The following is a 23,019-nucleotide window of genomic DNA, read 5'->3' as shown; positions in this document are numbered from 1 at the left end:
ATCATTGTAAATAATAATTTGTTATAAACAGACTTGCCCATCTAAATAAAACAAATAATTAGGTATGCCAGGTTTTCCTTGAATCAGTGAAAATAACCATTCCACTTGTCCCGCACAGCTTCCCTTTTTATCCATACTGAAAGTGTTAATTACAACTGTGAGCAGTCATCCTTACTGCAGAACTTCGGGTAGAAAGAGAGGAAATCAAACTTGGACACCCATCTCTAAAGAGTGCCCACGCACACGAAAAATAAGCTTATTCTTTTCATTATTCTCCCCCATGTACCCAGTTCCCTACTTCATTAAGCTTTGGTGTTTATGGGAGAAGCACCTGAATCACTGCAGTGCCCCTCACTGTGGGCGAGTGAGTGGTGTGTAAAGCTAGATCCTTCTCCAGGTAGAATACACCCCTTCTTCCTTGCATCCCACACAATCCAGAGAGAAACGTTCCTCTGGGCTCCAACACTTCAGCATTGAGTCTCCATCTCTAGAGGTTAAGAGCATCGGGCCAGTAACCAAACTGGTTTGCAAAATATCATAATGGGTGGACTGCATGTATGTACCATATGGTGAAATTAGATATGAGGTAGGTCTCTGGCTGAACTGGCTCTTATTATTTTCAAGGAAAACTTCTTAAAAAAGGGTCCAATGCAGTCGTTCTCAATATCAAATTATTTCTGGTTAACAATTTAGTACCTCATTGTGATTGTATTTTAATTGAAAACTAACAAAAAAAGCTTTTTGGAAAAGAGCCATTTCTAAAGCAATAATTATGTTAGGACCATCTGGGAGTGGTCTGAGTGGGGAGGGGAAAACTGAATATAAGCTGTTATTGGCAGAAAGGTTTGGAACCCTTTCTTATTGGTCTATTATTTCTCCATCCCACCAAAACAGTCAGAGATGTCAGATTTACACTAACTTACACTAAAATGGCATTATAATTATTTTCACAGTATTATTCAAACCTCAGTGTGTAAATATATATAAATAAAACAAGAAAATCACATTTGTCTGCACAGGGCAATGAAGTCACAGTTGAATCAAATTCAGAATAATAGGCACTTAAATGATAGTGTTGCTGTGTAAATATCTGAGAAGGCAAGAGAATACATCTCAATTGGATCTATTTGTTTGCACCCATAAATCAGTTGGCCAGAGATAAACAGTGTACTGCTCAAAACAATAATGTCTAGAGCCAGCCAGGTTGAACTGCGTGCACACATCCTCCTCCAACAGACTGACCTGGTTTCCAGCTCTCTTGTAAACAGCCCACAGTTTCTCAGTCAGTTGCATAAGAGAACAGAGTGTGAGAGAGCAGCCCTCTCATCAACACCATGGCAGTTACCTGCATCAACAATCATCGGAGTTCTTCATTCGTGGCCAGTTGTGTCTCGGACAGAATACAGAGAGAACGGAGATAACTACACTATAAGCTTTTAAATCAGTCAATCCCCTCAACATATAAATGGTAGTGCTCTGGGCCTAGTTTTTCCAAAGTTATCAGATAGAACTAAATGCAAATAAACAGAATGAATAGAACAGACAAATCATTGAGTTGATTATAAATGCAACATGTAAAGTGCTGGTCCCATGTTTCATGAACTGAAATAAAAGATCCCAGAAATGTTACATATGCACAAAAAACATCTCTCAAATGTTGTGCACAAATTTGTTTATATCCATGTTAGTGAGCATTTGATCCTTTGTCAAGATAATCCATCCACCTGACAGGTGTGGCATATCAAGAAGCTGATTAAACAGCATGAACATTACACAGGTGCACCTTGTGCCTGGGACAAGGCCACTTTAAAATGTGCAGTTTTGTCACAACACTCTGCCACAGATGTCTCAAGTGGAGGGAGCATGCAATTGGCATGCTGACTGCAGGAATGTCCACCAGGGCTTTTGCCAGATCATTTCATATTAATTTTTCTACCATAAGCCACCTCCAACATTAATTTAGAGAATTTGGCAGAATGTCCAACCTGGCCTCACAACCGCAGACTGTGTGTAATCATGCCAGCCCAGGACCCCTACATCCGGCTTCTTCACCTGTGGGATCGTCAGAAGGGGGAGGTGTATTTGTCTGTAATAAAGCCCTTTTGTGGGGAAAAAAATATGAATTCTGATTGGCTGGGCCTGGATCCCCAGAGGGTCGGCCTGGCCTCCAAATGGACGGGCCTATGCCCTCCTAGGCCCACCCATGGCTGCACCCCTGCCCAGTCATGTGAAATCCATAGATTAGGGACTAATTAATGCATTTCAATTCAATGATTTCCTTGTAAGAACTGTAACTCAGCAAAATCTTTGAAATTGTTGCATGCTGCGTTTATATTTTTGTTCAGTAGATTTCTTTGCATTTAATCCTATAGCTGAAATCCAGATAACTTGGAAGAACTGGGCCCTGGAGACTGAAACTGAATGGTTAAATGAATAAAGTAAATTATTTGTTTCAACACACAGTATCAAATTGGTTTTAAGTTGCATGAAATGGCCACGCTACATTATCAAACTCAGTTGTTTTGGTGAGATTAGACTGGTCTCCTCAGTGAATAGGAGTTCTCTTCCCTGGATGCACCGTACCATAATAAACAGTGTAAACAGATCGGCCAAGGCACAGATACGCAGAGGACATGCCTTTAATCGAGAGGCAATGCATTTCAGGTGCCATTTCAACTGAAATAAAACAAGTATTTTTTAATTTAGCAGTTCATTCAATTATGACGTCCCAGATATGAGCCTCAGGAAAACCTTTAAAAGTCTTGATCTTGTGGTAATTGAGAGCTGAGCTGAACCTCCCTATGAGCACAAAGTATCAGAAAGACATTTTTAGTTGAAAAAACATCTTTCAAACAATTTTGCTCACTGGGCTTGTCTAATGTACAGTACTGTAGTTGTAAGCACAGTAAATCATTTTACCCTTCTAAACAACAACAACCCATAACATTAAATTGTGTAGCACAGAGAGATTTAATTGTATCGAGTGGAAAGCTGATATTGTATACAGACGAGAGAAGGAATATACAGTTGAAGTCAAACGTTTACATACATTTAAACTCAGTTTCTCACAATTCCTGAAATTGAATCAGAGTACAAATTCCCTGTCTTAGGTCAGTTAGGGTCACCACTTTATTTTAAGAATGTGAAATGTCAGAATAATAGTAGAGAATGATTTATTTCAGCTTTTATTTTTTTTCATCACATTCCCAGTGGGTCAGAAGTTTACATGCTACCAAATACGAATAGAGTGTATTGCATTTAAAATGGTTTAACTTGGGTCAAACATTTTGGGTAGCCTTCTACAAGCTTCCCACAATAATTTGGGTGAATTTTGGCCCATTCCTCCTGACAGAGCTGGAGTAACTGAGTCAGGTCTGTAGGCCTCCTTGTTCGCACACACTTTTTCAGTTCTGCCCACAAATGCTCTATAGGTTTGAGGTCAGGGCTTTGTGATGCTCACTCCAAAAGCTTGACTTTGTTGTCCATAAGCCATTTTGCCAAAACTTTGGAAGTATGCTTGGGGTCATTGTGCATTTGGAAGACCCATTTGCGACCAAGCTTTAAAACATCCTGACTGATGTCTTGAGATGTTGCTTCAATATATCCACATAATTTTCCTACCTCATGATGCCATCTATTTTGTGAAGCGCACCAGCCCCTCCTGCAGCAAAGCACCCCAACAACATGATGCTGCCACTCCCATGCTTCACGGTTGGGATGGTGTTCTTCGGCTTGTAAGCCACCCCCTTTCTCCTCCAAACAAATGGTCATTATGGCCAAACAGTTCTATTTTTGTTTCATTAGACCAGAGGACATTTCTCCAAAAAGTACGATCTTTGTCCCCATGTGCACTTGCAAACTGTAGTCTGGCTTTCTATGGCGGTTTTGGAGCAGTGGCTTCTTCCTTGCTGAGCGGCCTTTAAGGTTATGTCGATATAGGACTCGTTTTACTGTGGATATAGATACTTTTGTACCCGTTTCCTCCAGCATCTTCACAAGCTGCTTTTCTGTTGTTCTGGGATGGATTTGCACTTTTTGCACCAAAGTACGTTCATCTCCAGGAGACCGAACGCGTCTCCTCCCTGAGCGGTATGATGGCTGCATGGTCCTATGGTGTGTATACTTGTGTACTATCGTTTGTACAGATGAACGTGGTACCTTCAGGCATTTGGAAATTTCTCCCAAGGATGAACCAGAATTGTGGAGGTCTAGAATTTCTTTTCTGAGGTCATGGCTGATTTCTTTTGATTTTCCCATGATGTCAAGCGAGGAGGCACTGGGTTTGAAGATAAATTATGTCAATTAGCCTGAGTCAATTGGAGGTGTACCTGTGGATGTATTTCAAGGCCTATCAGAAGCTTCTTAAGCCACGACATAATTTTCTGGACTCTTCCAAGCTGTTTGAAAGGCACAGTCTACCTTGTATATGTAAACGTCTGACCAACTGGAATTGTGATAGTGATTTATAAGTGAAATAATCGGTCTGTAAAAAAATTGTTGGAAAAATGACTTGTGTCATGTACAAAAGTAGAGGTCCTAACCGACTTGCAAAAACTAGTTTAAGAAATTTGTGGAGTGGTTGAAAAACGAGTTAATGACTCCAACCTAAGTGTATGTAAACTTCCAACTTCCACTGTATCTGCAGTGACAGTCTGTGTCCCTGAGCAGCCTTTGCACATAATCAGTCCACTCATTAGTTGAAAGAGTAGCGCTTACATGTCTTTGTTATTGTCTGCCTCATTGCCTGCATCCGTAATGGGTCGGCGACCAAACGACCACCTCTCATCACTGTCAAACGCTCCCTGAAACACTTCTGCGAGCAGGCCTTTCTAATCGACCTGGACGGGGTATCCTGGAATGACATTGACCTCATCCCGTCAGTAGAAGATGCCTGGCTATTCTTTAAAAGTGCCTTCATCACCATCTTAAATACGCCCCTCTCAATAAAAAAACAACTAGGAATAGATAAAGTCCTTGGTTCAGTTCAGACCTGTCTGCCCTTGACCAGCACATAAACATCCTGTGGCGTTCTTCATTAGCGCCGAATAGCCCCCGTGATATGCAACTTTTCAGGAAAGTTAGGAACAAATATACACAGGCAGTTAGAAAAGCTAAGGCAAGCTTTTTCAAACAGAAATTTGCATCCTGTAGTACTAACTCAAAAAAGTTCTGGGACACTGTAAAGTCCATGGAGAATAAGAGCACCTCCTCCCAGCTGCCCACTGCTCTGAGGCTAGGAAACACTCACCACCGATAAATCCACTAGAATTGAGAATTTCAATAAGCATTTCTCTACGACTGGCCATGCTTTCCATATGGCTACCCCTACCCTGGTCAACTGCCCGGCATCCTCCACAGCAAACTGCCAAAGCCCCCACCATTTCTCCTTTACCCAAATCCAGATAGCTGATGTTCTAAAAGAGCTGCAAAATCTGGACCCCTACAAATCAGCCAGGCTAGACAATCTGGATGCTCTCTTTCTAAAGTTATCTGCCAAAATTGTTGCAAACCCTATTACTAGCCTGTTCAACCTCTTTCGTATCGTCTGAAATTCCCAAAGATTGAAAAGCTGCCGCGGTCATCCCCCTCTTCAAAGGGGGTGACAGTAGATTACTGACCATTTAGAATCCCACCATTCTCCACTATGCAATCTGGTTTCAGAGCTGGTCATGGGTGCACCTCAGCCACGCTCAAGGTTCTAAACGACATCATAACCGCCGTCGATAAGAGACATTACTGTGCAGCCATGTTCATCGACCTGGCCAAGGCTTTCGACTCTGTCAATCACAACATTCTTATTGAAAGACTCGACAGCCTTGGTTTCTCAAAAGATTGCCTCGCCTGGTTTACCAACCACTTCTCTGATAGAGTTCAGTGTGTCAAATTGGAGGGCCTGTTGTCCGGACCTCTGACAGTCTATGGGTGTGCCACAGGGTTCAATTCTCGGGCCGACTCTCCTTTGTATACATCAATGATGTTGCTCTTGATGCTGGTGACTCTCTGATCTACCTCTACGCAGACGACACCATTCTGTATACTTCTGGCCCCTCCTTGGACACTGTTAACTAACCTCCAGACGAGCTTCAATGCCATAGAACTCTCCTTCCTTGGCCTCCAACTGCTCTTAAACGCAAGTAAAACTAAATGCACGCAATTCAATCGATCACTGCCCGCACCTGCTCGCCCGTCCAGCATCACTACTCTGGACGGCTCGGACTTAGAATACGTGGACAACTACAAATACCTGGGTGTCTGGTTAAACTGTAAACTCTCCTTCCAGGCTCACATTAAGCATCTCCAATCCAAAATTACATCTAGAATCGGCTTCCTATATCGCAACAAAGCCTCCTTCACTCATGCTGCCAAACATACCCTCATAAAACTGACCATCCTACCGATCCTCGACTTCAGTGATGTCATCTATAAAATAGCCTCCAACACTCTACTCAACAAACTGGATGCAGTCTATCACAGTGCCATCTGTTTTGTCACCAAAGCCCCATACACTACCCACCATTGCGACCTGTACGCTCATTGGTTGGCCCTCGCTTCATACTCGTCGCCAAACCCACTGGCTACAGGTTATCTACAAGTCTCTGCTAGGTAAAGCCCCACCTTATCTCAGCTCACTGGTCACCATAGCATTACACACTCCAGCAGGTATATCTCAATGGTCACCCCAAAGCCAATTCCTCCTTTGGTCGTCTTTCCTTCCAGTTCTCTGCTGCCCATGACTGAAACGACTTGCAAAGATCTCTGAAGCTGGAGACTCACATCTCCCTCACTAGCTTTAAGCACCAGCTGTCAGAGCAGCTTACAGATCACTGCACCTGTACATAGCCCATCTGTAAACAGCCCATGTATCTACCTACCTCATCCCCATACTGGTATTTATTTAACTCCTTGTAGCTCTACCTGCACATTCATCTTCTGCCGATCTACCATTCCAGTGTTGAATTGCTATATTGTAATTATTTCGCCACCATGGCCTATTTATTGCCTTAACTCCCTTATCTTACCTCATTTGCACTCACTGTATATATACTTTGTTTTCTTTTGTTCTACTGTATGTTTTGTTTATTCCATGTGTAACTGTGTTGTTGAATGGTGTCAAATTGCTACGCTTTATCTTGGCCAGGTCGCAGTTGCAAATGAGAACTTGTTCTCAACTAGCCTACCTAGTTAAATAAAGGTGAAAAAAATGTAATCTACTTTGGCATGTGTAAGCACGGGCAGATTTACCATTAGGCAGAACTGGAAATGATCTCAGGCCTTCCATCATCAAGGGACCTCATAAACTGGGCTCTGTCTCAATTCACCACATCTTGCCACTATCGGCCTTCTGCACCTGCAGTGGAAGATGCCTGAGCTACAGCGGTTTTTGTCAGACCAGGAGGCATCCCGGAAATCGTTAATCTCACGAAAATGTTTGTAGCATCAGAGTACACTAATATGACCCCTCTATGGAAATGAGACTCACGAACACAATGTTCTCAGTTTTGCTCCTTCCCGACAAGCGTCACAATACTCTTCTGAAGGTAACCCGGTACCGGCTGAATAGGGCATTTCAATGTAAAAGATACGCTAAAACAAAACAGCCACGCTAAAAACAGACACTTCAAAACGTACATGTTTTACTATCCGTTTTTCCATGTATGAATCATATGTTATTCAATGCATTACTATGGGCTAATAGCAGTAAGGCCAAATTCAATGTTTCATCAAATACATTTTGTGTGTATATACAAAATATATATAACACAAGTGAAGAAATCCAAGGAGGGTGTAGACTATCTATAGGCACTGCATCTGATTCGGTCTGGCAAAAAAAGTATTATGGCATGTCCTACTCTTTTTGTCCAGACAGCGTCAGCTACATATAGTAAGACAGAGGGGGACTGTTTCACTCGTTCGGCTGCTTTCCCAGGTGAGATAGTTTAAGCCACTTGTGAATTGAAGGAAAGTTGGCGGGTACACTGTTCCGATGCTGGAATTATTTTTGGGATGAATGTGCGAAGGTACTCCGACATTGCTCATCCAAATATTTCTATACTTAATTCCATTTTTAGATATTACTGCAGTGTTGGAGCTAGGAACACAAGCATTTAGCTACGCCCGCAATAACGTCTGCTAAACATGTGTATGCGACTAATAACATTTTATTTGAGGTAACCTACTTCTTGAAGTGATTTGTTTGACAATCAGATGAAGACCATGAACCAGTCATGAGGTTATGTTCATGGCACATTAAAAGCAAATGTTTAGTGAAATCACATATTTACTAGAAATCCCATTTACTTCTTAGCAGGGGGTGGTGGGGGGCTCAAACTGGCCTCTGCTGACGCCTCCAAATCACTATGTCCGCTCCTGTGTAGAAGACTTACTGACTGATTTGGGTTAGACTATGAGTGAGGCGGTGCTTGGCCACTCGCTGGCAATGAGGATGTAGTGACAGATAGAACTTAATGTCAGCTCTAATAAGGATGGCACTGCATTTAGAGTGGTTAAAAAACATCATTAGCATCTGTCACTAGTAGCATTATTTAGTCACTGAATAAAGAGTCTTGCACGGTCTCCTTGTGCTCCAGATGTTCAGGATTGGCTTTAGCACAAGTACTGCATGGTACGGTTGGCTGCTGTTGTTGGAACTGCACCAAACTTAAAATCTCTGAAGTGTCTTGTTTTCTGGGGACTGTGAAAGGAGAGGCTACCTACTGTATCCATCGCCAACTTCATGGAGTGCCTTTTCGCCATCTAGTGGCCAAAAGCTGACAGAACTTCCACTGTAAATACACTTCCATGTAGCTAACAAAGCTCAGCTATCGCTTTCCCATAAACCAAATTACAATGAACTCCGCTACATACACTGAGTGTACAAAACAACGCCTTCCTAATAGTGAGTTACACCCCCTTTTGCACTCAGAACAGCATCAATTTATTGGGGCATGGACTCCACAAGGTGTCGAAAGTGTTGCACAGGAATGCTGGCCCATGTTGACTCCAATGCTTCCCACAGTTGTCTGGATGTCCTTTGAGTGGTGGACCATTCTTGATACACACAGGAAACTGAAAAACCAAGCAGCGTTGCACAAACCGGTGTGCCTGGCATCTACTACCAGACCCCGTTAAAAGGCACTTCAAATCTTTGTCTTGCCAATTCACCCCCAATGGCACACATACACAATCAATGTCTCAATTGTCTTAAGGGTTAAAAATCCTTCTTTAACCTGTCTCCTCCCCTTCATCAACATTGAAGTGGATTTAACAAGTGACATCAATAAGGGATCATAGTTTTCACATGGTCAGTCTGACTCATGGAAAGAGCAGGTGTTCATAATGTACATCTCATAAGACAAAAATATTCACAACTAAAAAAGCATCAATAAATTATGAAAAAACGTCTGACCATGGCACAAAAGAAATCAGTCTTTGCTAAGAAATTGTAAACTGAACAGTGATATTTCCATTTAGATTTAATTTTAATAAAAATGAATTACATACAATAAAATATCCAGTGGTAACATTTAAGAGACAATTTTTAAAAAGTTAATTAAAATAAAAATCAGAACTCAGAAGAATTATTATTTTTAAATATATATATTTTTCTGAAAATACGTATTTATTTTCAATAAGAGTGAGGTGAATTAAGACTGGCACAATGTGTGATTATGATGTTTGGACTGTATGGACCATATTGCCAGCAGAGGGGATTCAAGTTCACAACTGGCATCTGCGTGTAACCCAGTCCAAAAACACCCGCTGGCCTCTACCACCTAGGCTTGTGTGTAGATCTAAAGGAAAATGTATAGGTATTAGCAGTGCAGTGAAAATTCCTTTCAGATTTTGATTAAGTTCCTAGGAGGTAAGGGATAGGGGCTGTTTCTGGACCGTGCCCATGTGTGTACAGTATGTGTGTCAGGAGTGAGGGTGTAAGTACATGATAGCCCCCGAATCCTCTAGTTGTTTTAAGGCTTCTGCTTCATGGGTAAGGTCGTGGTAGGAATCCTGAAACAGAACGAAAGCAAAGCCTAAACATATCACTTATTTTGCCTGAATTTTTTTTTGAAAACATACACACAAGTGCACTAAAAAATATACTACCATGGCGTAGAACACTTAGAGTGTTCATCCCTGACATGGGAGTTGAGTAAAATCCCATGTACACTCACCTTCATGGATTTCATAGTGTCATATCCATAGTAGTGTATAGGATACTTCTGGTTTTTGGATGCTGGATATCCAAACCCAGCTATGTGGACCACATCACAGTAGTTGAGTGCCACAAACACGGCTAGGATCCCTGTGGTGGGGTGTACTGGTTTCTGTAGGAGTGAGAACCAAAACCAATGACAACTATGGTATGGTAACAGACATGCAGTATCGTGTTTGACACTAGGGGGTAGCAGGGACCTGTAAAAACTCATGAGTCCTCTAGTTCTGCACTTCTAGTACATTAGTTGGCATCACTGGTATATTACAGAGCAGTGTGCCCTTTCCTTAATGTGTACTGGGACAAAGGGAGATGGTATTATTACTTTTGTCTCCAGAACAATGTGAGGGGTGTCCCTGGTTTGATGCAGCTCTTGCTGACTTAAATGATTACTAATCTATTGTGTTATTAACTGTAAGTTTGTTTATTCCATGTGTAACTCTGTCGCACTGCTTTGCTTTATCTTTGCCAGGTCGCAGTTGTAAATGATAACTTGTTCTCAACTGGCCTACCTGGTTAAATAAAAAAGGTGACTTTTTATTTTATTAAATGATTACTAATGTTCACAGGGGAATTGTTTCCACATGACAGCTGTGAGGGAGTATAAATTTCCCATTTCCAAATGGTGCACTGTGTTCACTTTCCAATAGCCTTTCCTTATCTGTCCTTGGGGAGAGCGGGATAAATTGAGCCATTGTTTACACTCAGCATCACTCCCAACAAGGGAAACAGTACTCTTTCTAACAAAGATATTTTCATATATTTCATATGTTGTGTATCCCTGGAACTAATCAGAATTCATGTAAACATTAGTTTTGAAAAGAGTGGGACAGGGTAAGTCACCTACACATTTCTGTACCGAATGTAATATTACCACTACCTTTTTAAACCATGTCTATCTTTATTTCCCAAACGCAATTCAACACAATCACTTTTTGTCTTTTAACACAGGCTTAACACAGAATAAAAACCTTGTACTAAAAAAAAAAATAATAATAAAAAAAACTTTCAACATAGGCCAGACCCTTTTGTTACCTCATATCCCAGCAATAATGCCTTGCATTACACCTGGGAGGGAAACACTTTGCTCAACTTGCCATTAGAGCAACCATTTGCTAAACTTAAGGCAAATATTTTGACTACATTAGCCCACAAAGCTACAATAACACACTTTCATGCTAGGTTAAGGAGCTCATATTGAAGCGTAAAGACCAACTCATGTATAAAACAGTCTTAAAAGTATCTAAGTGGTAAGTAGTTGGACCTAACTTTTACCATGTGGTTTCTTCTTCCTAAGTATTTGGTCAAATTATAAATTGTTTCCTAGAAACAAGGGTGGCTCAACCCCACTCTCCCATGTAATCATTACCCTTGGTTTACTCAACTATCCACCATTTCCAAGAAAGCTTCTTGTTCAGGTACATTACTCCACCCTACTGCTTTCCCAATTCCTTCCAATAGACCTCTACTGAGGGTCTGCAGTATAAATCAGCCAAATAAAATGAAAATAAAACAAGACAAAACCTTCAAAATGGCAGACCGGGCCAATACTGGGTGCAGGACCCTTTCTAAAGTAAATGTCTGTGTAAGAGGCACTTTTTAAACATCAATATTGTGACACAGGAATAAAACTTCCATTCTGCTCCTCCTATGAGTAACATGCATTCAATCTCCTTCCCCTGTTCGAGGCGAGACGCATCCTTTTTCCACGCAGGAAACTGACGTATCTGTCAGAGCGTGGCCCGCAAGGCTTTATGAGCATGCGGTCTGGGGTGGACATCCAACCCCAAGGAGAGAGAAATTGGACAGGACCAGTCAAGTTCTCAAACCCCTACTTCTCTTCATCACACCGTTGGGGACATTCCTCCAAACCTGGTTCCCAATGAGCCTGGCTGGGCTGGGTGCATTAGCCTAATGTGGTCGGTCAACGAGCACTCCAACTTCTGTAGTGCGTCGCATAGTTTGGATGTGGGCCCATGGAGCCTTGGTGAGAGGGGTTGAATATTGTCACTGCTGTTCCCCAGCCAGACCAGAGTGGTGGGAGTGGGATCTTTGTTTTGGAAAGGGGTGGGAGAGGCATTGGGGACTGTGACTGGCAGGGGCATTAGTTAGCCCTCTAGCCCTCAGCTCAGTCAGCCTCTATTGTAACCAGGGGGACTGCCTGCTGCTGCCTTCTCACAGGGCATGTGGATGACTGCCAACATGGCACCCACAGGGGCGGGGTGAGAGGCATAGGGGCTGTGGGTCTGCGTTCAGGTCCTCTTAGCCTCCTGCTGGCTGACGGGGCACACACAGGAAAGAGGCAGGGCAGAGGAGAGAGTGGGGAAAAGGGTCAGGGCCGAGTGCTTGGAGTAGCCAATAGGGCCACGCAGATGGAGGGCTACCGTCGGACTGATCGCCTGCAGTACCCCTTCTTTACCACTGTTACCTTGGCTCAATGTTGTTTCAGCAGTCCAAGGGGTGCACAGCTTAGGGGCTCGCTGGGAGAACAAACTAAACCTGGCTTTGTTCCATCTCAAAGACATCTCCACCATGCACTGAACAGGCTCTCTTGGCAGATGGACCTCTTGGCCAATGAAAACATAATTATACATTAGTTATAGTTCAAATCAATTCCTCAGCCAAGCGGAGAATTGTGGTCCAATTTGTGAACAGAAAACAGCTCAATGGCTTACTATTAAAATGTAATCTGTCACAATATTCTATTTCACAATAATTTTTCTTGATTCCATTAGTTCTGTTGTTCCATTCTGCATATGTTCCACTGATATTTTCTGTTTTTCTTGCTCTTCCATTTCTGGGTAATCAGTAGAGCGTTTGAAACCCGACCTTCTCCTCTCCAAACTGTAGCTGGTAGAAATGCTTACAGACAGCACAGAACACTGGCCCCTGTTCAACAACCAATTATTTTTAAGGATGTACTGAGAGGCCTAAAAAAAAACATCAAGGCCTTATCTTTTAATGACGTTGATGAAATGTCAAGAGGAGCAAAATGTTCATTTGTGCACTTATGTGGTACAAACACCACTCTTGATCTCAAGTCAAAAAGCCTGTTAGCTAAATAATATTCCATTTTAAGTGCTGTAGCTAATCAAATATTACACTTTTGAGTACTGCAGTCTCAAGATTTTTGATAGAGCTTAAGTCCACTTCAAATATTTATTTCTGCCCTTCTCCTGGTTCCCAAAGTAGATAGGAATAAACGGAGCTGGTCCCTTACCTGTTTTCTCTTTGGATGAAGGGGGATTTGTAGCAGACTGCTGGCCGTCCCATGCAGGAAGTGAGGGTCCAGTACCCGGATGCGACTGGTACTGCCTAGCCAGATCTGTGGAGGTGGCTTCCAGAAACCCTTCCTCACCTGGCACACACACACACACGTTGATTAGCGAGTGCACACACACAGAGCCTATGTCTACACAATTGAGGCCCTGTTTTAGTCTCATTCTACTCAGTTTCTCAGGGCAACCTAGTCGATGTGTAAATGAGGGGATAATGACCCTATTCCTAATCATGCTAAGAGCGACCATAGCAGCCTGAGCTAAACCAGAGAGTGGGGGTGTTGGGGCTGCTGAGACCACAGTTAAAATGTTCAAGTAGGTTTGGCAAGGCTGCCATCGATTCTGCATATTTTGTCACTGCATGGCTGGATGGCAAGTAACAGGGAAGCAGACAAAACAGAGGTGTGTGCACGCACACATCCAGTACCCTCTTCTCGTCGTACAGGATCTCCTTGAGCCAGCGGAGGTCCTGCTGTTTGAAAGGCACTAGGACCATGAGGGTGTCGGGGTCATTGTGCATGCTGGGGTTGTAGGAGGCCGACTCAGGGTAGAAGAGACGCATAGTGGTCTTGTTCCCCACGTCATCCTCATAACCTCTGACGGGGGCGTCATTTAGCCTGCACAGGAATACAGAAAGAGAAACCTTAGCCATTCCCTTCTATAAAAATAGTCATTAAACAGAGTAGTAGTTTAAATAGCATTGCGTGTACTACATTTGAATAAAAAAAGCAATACAAAAAACACAAGATTGCCATGTAACAGTGCAAAAATAAATTAACTTAATAACTTTAAGTTTAGAGCTGTTCTACCCTCACTCTAATGTAACAGAATTAACTCCACATTTCACCACCATGTATCAAAACAAGAATGGAGGTAGGAGAACGCTTTGTAGGAGAACAGAAGAACAAATGTCAATGAACTCGATTTCCTCGGCTGTGAGATTAGCGTCTGAGAATGGGAGATGTGAGAACTGAGCTGAACAGAACAGAGCAGAGTGCCTTGTGCCTGGATATCAAATCAAATGTTATTTGTCACATACACATGGTTAGCAGATGTTAATGAGAGTGTAGCGAAATGCTTGTGCTTCTAGTTCCGACAATGCAGTAATAACCAACAAGTAATCTAGCTAACAATTCCAAAACTACTACCTTATAGACACAAGTGTAAGGGGATAAGAATATGTACATAAAGATATGAGTGAGTGATGGTACAGAGCGGCATAGGCAAGATACAGTAGATGGTATTGAGTGCAGTATATACATATGAGATGAGTATGTAAACAAAGTGGCATAGTTAAAGTGGCTAGTATTACATAAAGATGCAGTAGATGATAGAGTACAGTATATACATATGAGATGAATAATGTAGGGTATGTAAACATATTAGGCAACCAACATTGATATGTAAGCAACTCTATCAATAACAAGATTATCATCATTAGCTAAATGCTTGAATCAAACTTACAAACAAATATTTTTCCAAGGCTGAAGCGTGACAAGAAATAACTACATTGAAAGACCTGCACCATAGCGTTGTTTGTAGCTGTTTCTATGCGTGCAAAACAAATTCTGTACTTCCTGTTTGCGTCGTCTTTCTAAGTACCAGAAAGCGCCACTAGGGGGCAAATAACACCATTGAACACAATGAAAATCCAATTTAACCATTATTTTATTACAATCTGTTACCTTCTAACAGGATGGCAGCACAAAGAATATGTACATAAAAATATATGAATGAGTGATGGTACAGAGCAGCATAGGCAAGATACAGTAGATGGTATCGAGTACAGTATATACATATGAGATGCGTATGTAAACAAAGTGGCATAGTTAAAGTGGCTAGTGATACATGTATTACATAAGCATTCAGTAGATGATATAGAGTACAGTATATACGTATACATATGAGATGAATAATGTAGGGTATGTAAACATTATATTAGGTAGCATTGTTTAAAGTGGCTAGTGATATATTTTACATCATTTCCCATCTATTCCCATTATTAAAGTGGCTGGAGTTGAGTCAGTGTGTTGGCAGCAGCCACTCAATGTTAGTGGTGGCTGTTTAACAGTCTGATGGCCTTGAGATAGAAGCGGTTTTTCAGTCTCTCGGTTCCAGCTTTGATGCACCTGTACTGACCTCGCCTTCTGGATGATAGCGGGGTGAACAGGCAGTGGCAGTGATCTTTATGGCCTTCCTGTGACGTCGGGTGGTATAGGTGTCCTGGAGGGCAGGTAGTTTGCCCCCGGTGATGCGTTGTGCAGACCTCACTACCCTTACGGTTGTGGGCGGAGCAGTTGCCGTACCAGGCGGTGATACAGCCCGGCAGGATGCTCTCGATTGTGCATCTGTAGAAGTTTGTGAGTGCTTTTAGTGACAAGCCAAATTTCTTCAGCCTCCTGAGGTTGAAGAGGCGCTGCTGCGCCTTCTTCACGATGCTGTCTGTGTGGGTGGACCAATTCAGTTTGTCTGTGATGTGTACGCTGAGGAACTTAAAACTTACTACCCTCTCCACTACTGTTCCATCAATGTGGATAGGGGGGTGTTCCCTCTGCTGTTTCCTGAAGTCCACAATCATCTCGTTAGTTTTGTTGACGTTGAGTGTGAGGTTATTTTCCTGACACCACACTCAGAGGGCCCTCTCCTCCTCGCTTTCTTGGGAACAGGAACAATGGTGGCCCTCTTGAAGCATGTGGGAACAGCAGACTGGTATAGTGATTGATTGAATATCTCCGTAAATACACCGGCCAGCTGGTCTGCGCATGCTCTGAGGGCGCGGCTGGGGATGCCGTCTGGGCCTGCAGCCTTGCGAGGGTTGACACGTTTAAATGTTTTCCTCACGTCGGCCGCAATTGAAGGAGAGTCCCCATGACCTAATGCTGGATATGACTTAACCCTATCCCTCAATATGACTTGGCAAAATTGTCTGGGCTGTTGGCAAGAGGCTTATACAAAACTCAAAATGCCTGTATTCAGTCAAAGGCTATAAATGAGATTTGGAGAGGGCACTGGGGTATTTTTCTGCCGGGTAGACCAAATCCCCCTTTTAAAGAGACAGAGTTAACCCAACAGTATAGTGGTTACACAGAGAAAGGCATTAAAGCAAGGTCACCAGTCTGAGCTGGCCATTATGGTACAGCCACATTGACTGCATTACACTTTCGCGGGCAATACGAATTAGATTATCCCTTGAGGACTGCACACCATAGAAAATCTGTTTGTTTTTTACTGGAATTGCTGGAAAAGGCCATTGGGGATATGGCTAAACACTATTGCAGCTACAGACTGTACTCTGAGCCATATTACAATATCAAATTATATGGCTCGACTGTACGGCATTATATTGCACTTTATATAATGATATTGATTAGGAATAACACTAATTGGGCAGGAACATCATTGGGTCAATAAGGAAATAGTCCATCAAACGTAGTGCATCAGATAGATATGATAAATTAAACAGAAGTGATGAGTTTTATCAACAGTTCAATAGAAGAGAGAGGGAGGATGGACTTAATGACAATCGTGTGGTAGAAACAAGGATGGAACCATTAGGCTTTATACTTACCGGATCACCACGTCGTACTCGTTGATGATGCCGCCCAAGGAGCTGTTTTTAATGGCAAAACCATTTCCTATGACTGCACACGTTCTGCAGTCTAGACTGCGGACATAAAACAAAATCAAATTATTACAATCCATTTACTTTAGTGTTTCCGTTTCCATCATTTTAAAGTTCAAGGACACTTTGAGGGGTGACTAACTGCACACTACAGTAGAACTACTGGACAATTTCCAGAACTGCCATTGTAATAGTGACTGGTCACTGCTTGGGTTGACATTTGGCATTCTTGCTTGAAATGAAGTCAATGAACTAAGGCAGCTTCCCTGTGGCACATTTGTCCACCCATTATAAAACACACACACCCCAGGGATGATTTGAGTCATTATGTTAGCACAACATTTAGGAGACACACACCAACATATATTGCTCTCAGACACATATCAGCTATCGGTGGTTCTTTGTGACCGTAACAATTATTGTAAGAAATAAAGTGGTTGATACGGCACACCAGAGGTTAACAACCTTGCTAATATGGCTAAGAATCACTCATCACATTACCTATCAATGCTGGCCGGCATTTTGTAATTGGCAATAATGGCCAAAACCTTCAGCAGCAGCAACTCTGGAAAAGAGAGAGGGATAAAACAAGGTGTGATCACTTGGACTGATTGTAGATGCTGATAAATGTGTCGTAAACTCAACGCACGTCACACACGTTATCTGGAAAGGGAGCATAAACCTAGTGGACATTGACTCCATAATGATTCTCACAATCAAATTACTCTTAGTAAGCTAATAGTGTGTAGAGCATTAATATTTTGTTGCTTTTTATTTAATTTTGCCATTTTCTTTTTACATGTAGAAAACAATAAAAATAAATGCATACAAAGAGGACACCCCTAGTCCCCATCCAACCTCCCGCATCCCTCCCACCCAGCAACTGAGGTTGCTTATCAGTCCCCATCCAACCTCCCGCATCCCTCCCACCCAGCAACTGAGGTTGCTTATCAGTCCCCATTCCCGCATCCCTCCCAGTCCCCATCCAACCTCCCCCCATCATCCCTCCCACCCAGCAACTGAGGTTGCTTATCAGTCCCCATCCAACCTCCCGCATCCCTCCCACCCAGCAACTGAGGTTGCTTATCAGTCCCCATCCAACCTCCCGCATCCCTCCCACCCAGCAACTGAGGTTGCTTATCAGTCCCCATCCAACCTCCCGCATCCCTCCCACCCAGCAACTGAGGTTGCTTATCAGTCCCCATCCAACCTCCCGCATCCCTCCCACCCAGCAACTGAGGTTGCTTATCAGTCCCCATCCAACCTCCCGCATCCCTCCCACCCAGCAACTGAGGTTGCTTATCAGTCCCCATCCAACCTCCCGCATCCCTCCCACCCAGCAACTGAGGTTGCTTATCAGTCCCCATCCCTCCTATCCATCCTCTGATTCCCCCTGTACCAACCCTTCCCCATGGGCCTGAAAGCATAGAAAGTAACAAAAGTCTAAATAAATACAGTATATAAATTGGTGTGAATGTGTGGAGATTTAGCAGAGCTTGTTCTTTACAGAGTCAAAGACTCAATTGTTCCTTGACTAATAGCATTCAGCCTCTGTCAATAATTCTAAAAGTAATAACTTCTAATAGTATAGAGAGTGAGGTGGTTGCCATCTTAGAGCCAGCATTTATTTTTCACAGCAGTCATCCTCTCTGACTGATCGAGAGATTCATGGAGCTATCACTGTCACGTAACAGATGCAAAGCATTGAATATTTAAATTCATGCACTTCGAAATAAATTGTGTAACTTCATCCCAGAAGCATTTAACTGCAGGGCACTCCCACATCATATGAAGGAATGGTTGTAGTTGGGGGCAATTTCATCGTAAAACATTTCCTTGGTGTTAAATACATTCTGTGAACAAACTTTAAAATGTATAAATTGATGGATTGGATTACGGGATGCCAAAGTCATATTTTTCTATAGTCGGTTCCAGTTGTTTAAATTCAATTAGATCTGTGGACCATAGATTAATGGCTAGCTCAGAATTTGATTTTTCGAAAGATGTTTATATATTATACTGATCTGGGCTTCTGAAAGAACTGACAATTTATTTATAAAATCCCATCATTTGATGTTTCGGTAGTTGGGTTTCCCAAGGGACTACATTTAGCAGCTATAATGGCCTAAATTGTACATTTAGAAAAAAGGAGTTACCTGGTAATGTGATCTTTCAAATCTTGGAATGTTCTCAAATCATTAGTGTCCATGATAACAGCAAGGGTACGGATTCCACATGTGGACCATTGGGGCGGATGAAAAAGGCCACCTCCAGATTGCAGGGCATTATTGTGAAATATTAGAGTATGGGCATGACATTTTGAATCCCAGTTACATTGTTTAAACATTTTGCAACAAATAGAAATTGTATGAGCAATAATATGACCAAAGCGTAGTTTACATTGTTTAAGTGATATAAATCAGTGAAGATTTATATCAGGGCCATAGGACACACCATATTTTTCTCTACTCAGCCAGTAAAATAATAATGTCTAAACAAATTCAAGGTGGAGCAAAATGCTAGAGCTTGGAAATACAATTTAAAGTTTGGTACAAATAGTCCTCCTTCCTCTTTCCCTCTTTGTAAATGTATTCATTTATCTTGGATTGTTTACATTTTGAAACAGGACTATGGATTTTTATCTAAATAGCTAAAAGGTGGAGCCACGGGAAGCATTGAACTACAGAAATTCAGCCTTGGCAATATATTCATTTTGACAATAGATATGCTGCTGGTTAAAGCAACTGGGATATAATTCCACCTACTGAGGTCAGATAGAATACATCAGTAGATTTGACAGAAATGTGTTATTTCCTCTGATTGACAAATTGCCTGGGAAAGAGGTTCCATGTATAATAAGAATAGCAGAGGTGAAATTGGATCACCTTGTCTGCTACTTCTAGTGATTCTGAACAGAACAGATATTGTCTGTTATAACTATGGCTGATGGATTGGCATATAGTATTTCAATAATATGAATGAAAATGGAGGCAATTCCTATATGTTCCAAAACAGACCAGATATGACCATTTTGGTCAATCAAAAGCTTTTTCTGCATCAAGAGATAATACAGCCCATAGTCGGAGGCTATCCGAGGATAAACACTGGTCTGTGTGGCTCAATTTGGGTAAGTCACGAGACGACAACATTGTTGGAAAAAAGTTTAATATCTGTGTTTATCAAAGATTGGGGGCGATAGAGAATACGATGGCATCCTTATTTTTACTTTTTGAAATAAAAGCAAATTTAGAATGAAATGTAATTTCCTAAACATGTTCCATTAAAGGCTTTGTGGGAAAAATTAAAACAAAGCAATTACACAATGAAATGAGAGCACATACCACTGCCTTTAATACCGTAGGGTAATGCAAGAGTGGACTGATGATGTCGCCAGAAGAAATCATCCAGTTTGAAGAAGAGCTGTGTTTGTCTGCTAATGCTGTATTAGAAACAGGGGAGAATAGATTTCACATTAAACACAGAAATACAAAGATATACTGTACAATTCCTACTAAATATTCCACACTGCCAATGGCATGGAGATATACACTGTTGACCTGGCAGTTTAGTTTGTCATTAAACTGAAATGACCTTAATGGCCGTAATTCCTTCTCATTGTTCAATGTAATCAATCCGCATGTCTATTACATGCTGACCACACCGCTGGAATCACATGCAATGCAAAAAAAAAGGTACACATACAGTTGATGTCGGAAGATGACATCCACCTTAGCCAAATACATTTAACTCAGTTTCACAATTTCTGACAGTTGATCCTAGTAAAAAAGTCCCTGTCTTAGGTCAGTTAGGATCACCACTTTATTTAAGAATGTGAAATTTCAGAATAGAAAGAATGATTTATTTAATATTTTATTTTATCACATTCCCAGTGGGTCAGAAGTTTACATACACTCAATTAGTATTTGGTAGCATTGCCTTTAAATTTGGTCAAACATTTCAGGTAGTCTTCCACAAGCTTCCCACAATAAGTCGGGTGAAGTTTGGCCCATTCCTCCTGACAGAGCTGGAGTAACCGTGTCAGGTCTGTAGGCCTCCTTGCTCGCACACGCCGTTTCAGTTCTGCACACAAATATTCTATGGGATTGAGGTCAGGGCTTGAATTTGTTGTCCTTAAGCCATTTTGCAACAACTTTGGGTCATCTTCCATTTGGAAGAAACATGTGACCAAGCTTTACCTTCCTGACTGATGTCTGGAGATGTTGCTTCAATATATCCACAATTTTTCTTCCCTCCTGCAGCAAAGCACCCCCACATGATGCTGCCACTCCCATGCTTCACGGTTGTGACGGTGTTCTTTGGCTTGTAAGCGTCCGGCTTTTTCCTCCAAACACAACAATGGCAATTATGGTCAAACAGTTCTATTTTTGTTTCGACAGACCAGAGGACATTTCTCCAAAAAGTACAATCTTTGTCCCCACGTGCAGTTGCAAACTGTAGTCCTGCTTCTTTATGGCGGTTTTGGAGCAGTGGCTTCTTCCTTGCTGAGCAGCCATTCAGGTTGTCAATATAGGACTCGTACTGTGGATATAGATACTTTTGTATCCGTTTCCTCCAGCATCTTCACAAGGTGCTTTTCTGTTGTTCTGCGCTTGATTTGCACATTTGCACCAAAGTACACTCATCTCTAGCAGACAGAACGAGTCTCCTTCCTGAGCGGTATGACAGCTGCGTGGTCCCATGGTGTTTATACTTGAGTACTATTGTTTGTACAGATGAACGTACGATCTTCAGGCGTTTGGAAATTTCTCCAAAGGATTTCCTACAATTTCCTTTGAGGTCTTGGCTGATTTCTTTTGATTTCCCATGATGTCAAGCAAAGAGGCAAAGAGGCACTGAGTTTGAAGGTAGGCCTTGAAATACGTACAGGTACACCAATTGACTCAAATAATGTCAATTAGCCTATCAGAAGCTTCCTAAGCCATGACATTACTTCTGGAATTTTGCAAGCTGTATAAAGGCACAGTCAACTTAGTGTATGTAAACATCTGACCCACTGGAATTGTGATACAGTGAATTATATGTGAAATAATCTGTCTGTAAACAATTGTTGGAAAAATTACTTGTATCATGCACAAAGTAGATGTCCTAACCAACTTGCCAAAACTATAGTTTGTTAACTGTTTGAAAAACAAGCTTTAATGACTCCAACCTATGTATATGTAAACTTCTGACTTCAACTGTACATGTTACTCAAACATTGCACCAACACTGCACGTACGCCTCAACGAGCATCTGTGTGGCCATGCGCTAAAATAGAACCCATTTCTATTTGTGACACTCAACACAATGCAAGTCCAGCCTCTCCCATCTCATTGGTTTTAGGAGCATAAACCCAAGGGGGTGATTGAAAGATGAACTGATGTCCACACTCATTTACATTTAAGTCATTTATTCACTCCAGTTGGTTGTAGTAATGTACCGTAAAGTTGGTTGCCAACCTCCATATAAAGTCCAAAGTAGTAAAGAAGTAGCCTGAAGGAGGAGAGATTACGAGAAAGGAATTTGGTTTACCGTTTTATCTGTGGATTAATTGTCTGAGTAGAGGACCTTGTGCATTTCAGGTAAAATAACAACCCTATGTTTATATCCTATGACAAATTAGCTAGCAACAGCAAGTTATCTAGCTAAATTGACAAATGTTTAATGCTTTTCGACCTATCCCCAAATTAATATAATTGGTTTGTTTAGATATTGCAACCTGCGTGTCCTGATTGTGTCTTGTGTGGGGCTACAAAATCATGCGCACGTTGGCGCCCGCATGCGTCTGGTTTGGTCAGCATGTTAGGCAGATAAAATGGTACTCATTATAAGCAAAGCTGATTTCAATACATTTTTTCCCCTCAACACGTAATGTCTACATGATGTCATTCAGCAAGCATGACCCTCCA

At 41.9% G+C, this 23,019-nt stretch overlaps 1 protein-coding gene across 4 annotated transcripts in view; it reads right to left on the bottom strand.

Moving 5' to 3' along the window:
• Positions 1 to 9,460: 9,460 nt before the first annotated feature.
• The window catches only part of LOC123992651 (CMP-N-acetylneuraminate-beta-galactosamide-alpha-2,3-sialyltransferase 4-like), a 30,856-nt gene continuing 17,297 nt past the window's right edge, over positions 9,461 to 23,019 (bottom strand). For 3 of the 4 annotated variants that reach the window (XM_046293981.1, XM_046293980.1, XM_046293979.1), the window contains 8 exons: positions 20,452 to 20,549; positions 17,612 to 17,675; positions 17,057 to 17,152; positions 13,916 to 14,105; positions 13,431 to 13,568; positions 10,170 to 10,322; positions 9,938 to 10,005; positions 9,461 to 9,791 (listed from right to left, as the gene is read on the bottom strand). In XM_046293981.1, coding sequence (XP_046149937.1) covers positions 9,767 to 9,791; positions 9,938 to 10,005; positions 10,170 to 10,322; positions 13,431 to 13,568; positions 13,916 to 14,105; positions 17,057 to 17,152; positions 17,612 to 17,675; positions 20,452 to 20,549 — 832 coding nt within the window. In that variant the 3' untranslated portion in view covers positions 9,461 to 9,766. Of the gene's footprint in view, positions 9,792 to 9,937; positions 10,029 to 10,169; positions 10,323 to 13,430; positions 13,569 to 13,915; positions 14,106 to 17,056; positions 17,153 to 17,611; positions 17,676 to 20,451; positions 20,550 to 23,019 lie in introns of all 4 variants that reach the window. The other variant, XM_046293982.1, reaches the window with a different exon arrangement.

Source organism: Oncorhynchus gorbuscha, linkage group LG13 (assembly GCF_021184085.1).
Source record: "Oncorhynchus gorbuscha isolate QuinsamMale2020 ecotype Even-year linkage group LG13, OgorEven_v1.0, whole genome shotgun sequence".
Lineage (NCBI taxonomy): Eukaryota > Metazoa > Chordata > Actinopteri > Salmoniformes > Salmonidae > Oncorhynchus > Oncorhynchus gorbuscha.
The sequence above is the reverse complement of the archived record's forward strand: the minus strand, read 5'-3'. Positions and strand labels throughout refer to the sequence as shown.